Source organism: Tupaia chinensis, unplaced genomic scaffold (assembly GCF_000334495.1).
Source record: "Tupaia chinensis unplaced genomic scaffold, TupChi_1.0 Scaffold000659_1, whole genome shotgun sequence".
Lineage (NCBI taxonomy): Eukaryota > Metazoa > Chordata > Mammalia > Scandentia > Tupaiidae > Tupaia > Tupaia belangeri.
In genome coordinates this window covers 191,098-198,767 of record NW_006160181.1, presented here as the reverse complement: position 1 = coordinate 198,767, position 7,670 = coordinate 191,098, and the positions used below count along the sequence as shown (strand labels likewise).

General features: G+C 45.8%; 2 protein-coding genes across 3 annotated transcripts in view; both read right to left on the bottom strand.

The window, feature by feature from the left end:
- Positions 1-1,736: 1,736 nt before the first annotated feature.
- Positions 1,737-7,670, bottom strand: part of CFAP141 (cilia and flagella associated protein 141) — an 8,395-nt gene continuing 2,461 nt past the window's right edge. The window contains exons 3-4 of the mRNA XM_006159789.3: positions 2,831-2,960; positions 1,737-1,873 (exon numbers count right to left, since the gene is read on the bottom strand). Of these exons, the coding sequence (XP_006159851.1) occupies positions 1,772-1,873; positions 2,831-2,960 (232 nt within the window). The 3' untranslated portion in view covers positions 1,737-1,771. The remainder of the gene's footprint in view (positions 1,874-2,830; positions 2,961-7,670) is intronic.
- Positions 1,757-7,670, bottom strand: part of LTAP1 (lipid transport auxiliary protein 1) — a 29,142-nt gene continuing 23,228 nt past the window's right edge. Inside the window, exon 9 of one of the 2 annotated variants that reach the window (XR_336208.3) lies at positions 1,757-1,873. The gene's annotated coding sequence lies outside the window, so the exon portion shown is untranslated. Of the gene's footprint in view, positions 1,874-2,868; positions 2,961-7,670 lie in introns of those variants that run through there. The other variant, XR_003551282.1, reaches the window with a different exon arrangement.

The following is a 7,670-nucleotide window of genomic DNA, read 5'->3' as shown; positions in this document are numbered from 1 at the left end:
CTGTCCCTCTCTGCTAAAATTTAAAAAATAAATAAGTACGTACAGTTAAATAAAATAATTCTTTAAAAAATTAAGACAGTAAGTTAAAAAAAATGGAGGTGGGTCAGCTGGTGGTGTAGTAGTTAAGGCGGTTGGATTCTATGTGGCTGACTACATGGTTTGAGCCCTGGACCTGGTGTTTTGGGGGGGGGGGGGAGGGACCGCCAGTTGAGGGGAAAGGGACCAGCAGTTAGCGTAATGGCTATGTTGCTGGACTCCCATGTAGTCAACCGCAGTTCGAGTCCTGGACCCGGTGGCTTAAACTCATGATGAGCGCGTGTGTGTGCGTGCCCGAGATCCCAAGAGGAGAATGGAGAAGGGACTGTGGTGTGGCCGTCCCCCCTAGGGGTGATTTCTCACTTTCTGTCTCTCTGTCTCTCTGTCTTTCTGGCGAGAGCATGCACCCTTATAGCAAAAACCTTTTTAAAAAAAAAAATGCTGCATTGCATGACTTTAGGTTGGACATGCTCTTTCCAGGCCCCACAAATCCCATCACTCCTTATTTCTTTACACCTTCTACATCCTTCACCTGATCTCTGGAGACATTTGGGTTTGGGTCCCTCTAATTTTGCAGAGGTGAGAATTCAGTCCTAGAGGAAAGATACTTGTCCAAGGTTTCACAATAACTGGCCAACTCGAAGCCTGAAAACCAGCGCTCCTAACACTCAAAGACTACAAGGTCTGTAGATGAATAGCCACGTTCAGAGCCATTTGTCCACGTATACAGAGAAGTTCAGTGAAAGTGAGAGCTGAGAGGTGGCGAGCAAAATTTAGGAAGTTAAGGTTATGGTACTGAGAAGACACTTTTGAAACAAATCAAGATTTAGGTCTTGCTAAAAAAAAAAAAAAAAAAAAAAAAGGGGGCCAGCAGATGGAGTAATGGTTACATTGCTGGACTCCCATGCAGTTGACCATGGTTGGAATACAAGACCAGGGGCTTAAAACTCACACTGGGCGTGTGTGGTGCATGCTCAATATCCGAGAAGAAAATGGAGAAGGGATTGTGGCTTGGCCATCCCCCCGGGGGTGGGGGTGATCTCTTGCTTTCTTTCTGTCTCTCTGGTGAGCACGTGTGCCCTATAGCAAAAAATCTTTCTTAAAAAAAAAAAAAATTAGGGCCTGGCTTAAAGGGTGGTGTAGGCAGTAGGATGCCACTGTGAGATGCTGGAGCAATATGGGATGGTCTGGGTCAACCTGGAACAGGTCAGGATTGCCCATAGGCACAACCATGGTCCTGACTGGCTGGGGAGGATAAGGGAAGGATTGCTTTGTGGCAAGACCCTGTTAGGGCTCCCTGTCTCTCTTTCTCCTATGAAAGAAAAAAACTTAGAAACAATAACACAGATTTAAGGCTGAAAGAATGAGCCGAGTGGTCCAAGTTTGAACTTTTAATAGCCACCTTTATTTGTTGAATCAAATAAGGATCCTCAATTCCCACCCCCCCATCCCCGCCATACAAACAACGCATATCCCACTCTGACCACAAGGCGTCACTCTTGTTTTTTTTTTTTATTTTTTATTTTTTTTTAACCAGTGTTTCAGAGATTGTTTCACACATAGTGGCAAGGAATTGACATGAAAGTGAAGAGGTAAGAGTGGGAACAGTGTCTTAAGTCCAGGGCAAGTGGCTAGATTCAGCTCTATTTTGGGAAAGCAGCTGAAGGCAGCAGAGACTCTAGAACGCTAAGTTAGCAGGCATGACAAGAATGGAAGAACAGTGCTTCACATGCCATCAGAGTCTCTCCACGTAAAAAGCTTTGCCCATCTGATTTAGTTCCTGCTGGTACTGCCGGTGCTCCTTTTCAAACAGCTGGTTCAGAGCAGCTTGACGGACCTGGAGGGAGGGCAAAATGAGTGTGATGTTTGCTCTCTGCTTGGCACCCCTTTTTCTCCTCTCTTCCTGGTTACTTATTCATCACTATTTTTTCTGGGCCTGGACACAGCTGTGACAGAAAGCCAGGTGGTAGCAGAGAGGTAGAACCAGTGGAGGAGAAGCCTCTCCAATTTCTTCTCCATGGGTGAAGCCTCACATCCAGCAAATATTTGCTGAGAACAAGCTATGAACCAGGAACTCCATTAGGTACCCAGGATACAAGGATGGTGACATGATAGCAACTGACGACTCCAGGGAGAGAGAGAGGTGCTGAGAGGCAGGTGCTAGGTATTAAAGAGGCAGTTTTGAGTCTTACTAAATGAGAGGAACAAGGAACATAATAGAATTGGAACTTTAAAATGTGCCACCTGCTGGATGCAAAGAATTATTTAACAAAAAAGAGCTTTGGCATTTGGAGATAAGGAGTTGTCACTCTGGTGAAAACCCCAGAGACAAATAAGAAGGGTGAAGAAATCAAGAGTTAAAAAATCCCAGCAATTGGCATAATGGCTGTGTCGCTGGATTCCCGTGTAGTTGACTGTGGTTCGAGTCCCAGACCTAGTGGCTTAAACTCATGCTGGGCGCGTGTGCCCAAGATCCCAAGAGAATGGAGGAGAAGGGACTGCATCATGGCCAGCCCCCTAGGGGGGTGATTTCTCACTTTCTCTCTGTCTCTGTCTTTCTGGTGAGCGCACGCGCCCTATAGCAAAAACCTCTCCAAAAACAAAACAAAACAAAAAAACAGTGGGCGGGGCCAGCAGGTGGAGTGGTGGTTAAGGGCGCTGGAGTCCCATATCACTGTCAGCAGTTTGAGTCCCAGACCTGGTGGCTTGTTATTTAAAGAAAAAAAAAAAAACCCAGTGGGCAAAAGTCCAAGGCAGTAATGAATGAGATTTAGGCTGCCCAGTTAGAACTCACCATCAGGAGCTGCTTGTTGGCTAGTACCAGTTCCCGTACCATGGCATCCTGCATCCTTAAGGTGACATATGGATTCCTCCTCTGGCTCAATGTCATCTGCCACAGACACTGAGTATTTGAGTTTCGCCACCTACCCCAGGCACAGAGGTGGGGGTTGAATGGGTTGGAGTTAGGAGTGGAGACAGAAACCCCATCGAATGAGGTTCCTTCTTCACCCAGAAGCTCTGTGCCATCAAAAGACTACAAAATCCTTGGAAGGGTAACTGCAACTGGTTTGGGACCTACTATTAAGTGCCTTACATCATTTCATCATTACAATAACTATGTGGCTTAGATATTAATTTTTACGTAATGCAGACAGGGAGACTGAAAGTTATGAGTTGCCCAAGGTCACTTACTGGCAGAACTGAGTCCCAAGTTCAATCTCTCTAAGGCTAATACTCTTTTCATCACACCAGTGACTCTCAACCCTGGCTAGAAACTGAATTTTTTTTTTTTTTAAATGAGAGCGTGGCAGGTGGTACAATGGTTAGCATGCTGGAATCCCACATGGTAGACTGTGGCTGAGTCCCAGACCTGGCGGCTTGGTTTCCCACTTTCCCTTTCTCTCTGTCTCTCTGGTCAAATTAAAAATAATAATAACAAAATGAATAATTCTAAAAAAAAAAAAAAAGGACTGGTCTAGTAGCCTGGTGGTTAAGGGAACCAGATTCTACATGGCCGACTGTGGTTCAGATCCCAGGCCCAGTGGCTTGTAAAACATGCTGGGTGCATGTGTGAGCATGCCAAAGATCCTGACAGGATGGTCAAATGGAGAGGGGATTGTAGCACGACCACACCCCATCATGGGGTGCTTTCTCCCTCTCCTACTCCTCTCTCTCGAGCTCATGTGCTTCTGGGGAAAAAAAAAAAAGTTTTTTTTTGAGTATGTGCTATAGTGTAATGCTCTGCTCAAGATAATCCAGATCTTGGGACCAGCAGTTGGTGTAATGGCTATGTCGCTGGACTACCATGTAGTCGACCGCGGTTCAAGTCCCAGACTCAGTGGCTTAGACTCACATCGGACGTGTGTGCGTGTGTGCCCAAGATCCTGGAGAGGAGAATGGAGAAGGGATTGTGGCATGGCCATCCCCCCTAGGGGATGATTTCTCACTTTCTGTGTCTCTGTCCCTCTCTCCTTCCTGGTGAGCGCATGCCCCCTATAGCAAAAACCTCTCCAAAAAAATGAGAGAGGGAGAGAGAGAATCCAGATCTTTTTTTTTTGGAGTTTTCACTATAGGGCGCATGTGCTCGCCAGACAGACAGACAGAAAGCGAGAAATCACACCCCAGGGGGGATGGTCACGTCGCAGTCCCTTCTCCTCCATTCTCCTCTCGGGATCTTGGGCACGCACGCACAAGCGCCCAGTGTGAGTTTTTAGACACTGGGTCCGGGACACGAACCACGGTTGACTATGTGACATAGCCATTACGCTAACTGCTGGTCCCCAGAATCCAAATCTTGAGGCCAGCAGGTGGCATGGTGATTAAGGTGCTGGACTCCCACATGGCTGACTGTGGTTTGAGTCCTGGACCTCATGCTTTGCTTTCTCACTTTCTCTCTCTTACTCGGCTTCTCTGATCAAATTAAAATAAATTATTAATAAAAAAACGAAAAGAGAGAATCCAGATCCTACTGGTGACCACAGTTCAAATCCCCAGCTTGGTCAGCCTAAAAACATGCTGGACATGTGTGCAAGCACCCAGGATCCAACAGCTGAAAAACTGGACAAAGAGGATTGTGGCATGATCAGACCCTGAGGGTATTTATCTCTGTCTCACATGTGCATGCACCTGCTCTATCATGAATAAAGGAAATTTATTTTTTATTTTTATTTTTTTGAGAGGTTTTTGCTATAGGGTGCGTGCGCTCTCCAGACAGACAGACAGAGACAGAGAGACAGAAAGCAGGAAATCACCCCCCAGGGGGGATGGCCACGTCACAATCCCTTCTCCTCCATTCTTCTCTCAGGATCTTGGGCACGCATGCACATGTGCCCGGCGTGAATTTAAGCCACTGGGTCCGGAACGTGAACCATGGTCGACTACGTGGGGAGTCCAGCGACATAGCCATTACGCTAACAGCTGGTCCCAAAGGACATTTATTTTTAAAAGATATTTTTGCTATAGGGTATGTGTGCTTGCCAGAGACAGAAAAAGATAGAGCGACAGAAAGCAAGAAATGACCCCCCAAGGGTGTTGGCCATGCCGTAATTCCTTCTCCTCTATTCTCTTCTCAGAATTTTGGGCATGAATGCACATGTACCCAGCATGAGTTTCAAGCCTCCGGGTCCAGGACTTGAACTGTGCTCGGCCATGTGGGAATCCAGTGAAGTAATAGTTATGCCACCTGCTGGTCCCAGGAAAATTTTTGCATGAAGCTTATTTATTTATTTATTTTTTAAAAAGAAGTTTTAGCCTAAGGGCATGTGCCCACAGAGAGACAGGGACAGTGAGAGGGATAAGTGAGAAATCATCCCCCGGGGGAATGGTCACACCACAATCCCTTCCTTCTCCGTTTTCCTCTTGGGACCTTGGACATGCACACCCATGTGCCCAGTGTGAGTTTCAAGTCACTGGGACTGGTACTCAAATCACGGTCAGTCAGTGGGAGTCCAGTTACATAACCGCTATGCCATCTGCTGGCCCTACATGAAGTTTTAAAAAAATCTATTTTTTGAGAGATTTTGCTATAGGGTGTGGGTGCTGGTCAGAGAGCTAGAGACAGAGAGGCAGAAAGTGAGAAATCACTCTTGGTAGGGAGTGTCCATGACGCAATCCTTTCTCCTCCATTCTTCTTTTGAGATTCTGGGCAGACAGACACATGCGCCAGGGTGTTTCAAGCCTCTGGGTCTGGGACTTGAACTGTGCTTGGCCACATGGGAGTCTAGTGCCTTAATCACCATGCCACCTGCTGGTCCCTTTTTGAATTTTTAATTTTTTAAAAAGAAATAATTAATCATTTATTTTGATTTGACTAGAGAAAGACACACAGAGAGAAAGTGAGAAAGTAAGCTGCCAGGTCTGAGACTTGAACTGTGGTCGACCATGTGGGAGGGTTCAGCCCCTTAACCACCATGCCACCTGCTCGCCCCTTTAAATTTATTTTTAATTTTAGAGCACATATGCTCACTGGACAGAAACAGACGGACAGACAGACAGAGGGAAAGTGAGAACTCACTCCTGGGAAGGATGGCTACACCCCAATTCTTTCTGCATTCTCCTCTTAGAATTTTGATCATGCATGCAGGATGATCAAAGCATGATTACTGGAACTTGAACTATGGTTGGCCATATAGAAGTCTAGTGCCTTAACCACACCACCAGCTGGTCCCCCCATTTTTTTTTTTTTTCTTAATAATTTGCTAGGGGCACATGAACTACCTGGAAAGAGAGAGAGGGAAAGTGAGAAAACACCTCCCAAGGGAACTGGTCATGCCACAATTCCTTGTCCTCTATTTCTTTCTTCTTTCAGGATTTTGGGTAGGCATGCAAACATGCTTGACAAGTTTTTCAAGCTGCCGGGTCTGGAACTGGAACTGCACAACTGGCCATACGGGATCCAGCCACCTTAACCATCACACCATACCCCCAGATACACTCTCTCTGGTGAGTACACCTTCCTTTGGAAATGAATGAAATATATTAAAAAGAAAAAGGTGTTAATTTAACATTTTGATAGATTTCATCTAACTGCCTCTATAAAAATGACTCTATCAACCTAGACTCCCACTAAAACAGTATGTGTTGTTTCTTCATATCATTGCTAGCTCTGTGTAAGATTTTTTTTTTTTTTTTTTTTGAGAGGTATATGGCATGTGTGCTCGCCAGAAAGACAGACAGAGTGACAGAAAGTGAGAAATCACCTCCCAGGGGGGATGGCCATGCCGCAGTCCCTTCTCTTTCATTCTCCTCTCGGGATCTTGGGCACATACGTACATGCGACCAGCATGAGTTTAAGCCACTGGAGCTGGGACTTGAACCGCGGTTGACTACATGGAAGTCCAGTGACATAACCATTATGCTAACTGCTGGTCCCAAGATTTTCTATTTTTTTTTTGGAGAGGTTTTTTTTGCTATAGGGCACGTGTGCTTGCCAGCCAGACAGACAGAGACAGAGGGAAAGAAAGCGAGAAATCACCCCCCCAGGGGAGATGGCCACGCCGCAATTCCTTCTCCTCCATTCTCCTTTTGGGATCTTGGGCACGCACGCACACGTGCCCAGCGTGAGTTTTAAGCCACTGGGTCTGGGACGTGAACTGCGGTCGGCTACATGGGAGTCCAGCGACATAGCCATTACGCTAACTGCTGGTCCCAAGATTTTCTATTTTTCAATTAACTTTATTTAAATTTGACCAGAGAAGGACAGAGCGAAGAGAAAAAGATAGAGAGAAAAAGTGAGAAAGCAAGTTGCCAGGTCCAGGACTCAAACTGTGGTCAGCCATAAGGGAGTTCAGTGCCCTTAACCACCACACCACCTACTGGCCCAGCTCTGGGTAAGATATTTTTAAAATAGTCTTCTCTTGGGGCCAGCAAGTTGCTTGGTGCTTAGGGGTGCTGGACTCCCACATGGCTGACCACGGTTCAAGTCCTGGACCTGGCAGCTTGCTTTCCCACTTTCTCACTCTGTCCCTCTCTGGTAAAATTTAAATAAATAAATAAATAAAGTTAAATAAAGTAATTCTTTTAAAAAAATAGTCTTTTCCTATCCCATCCAATCCCATCTAATCCCAGAACATCGAGTAAGACCTGGCCACTTGTGTTTTTTTTTTTTTTTTTTTTTTTTGGATGTTTGTGAGTGA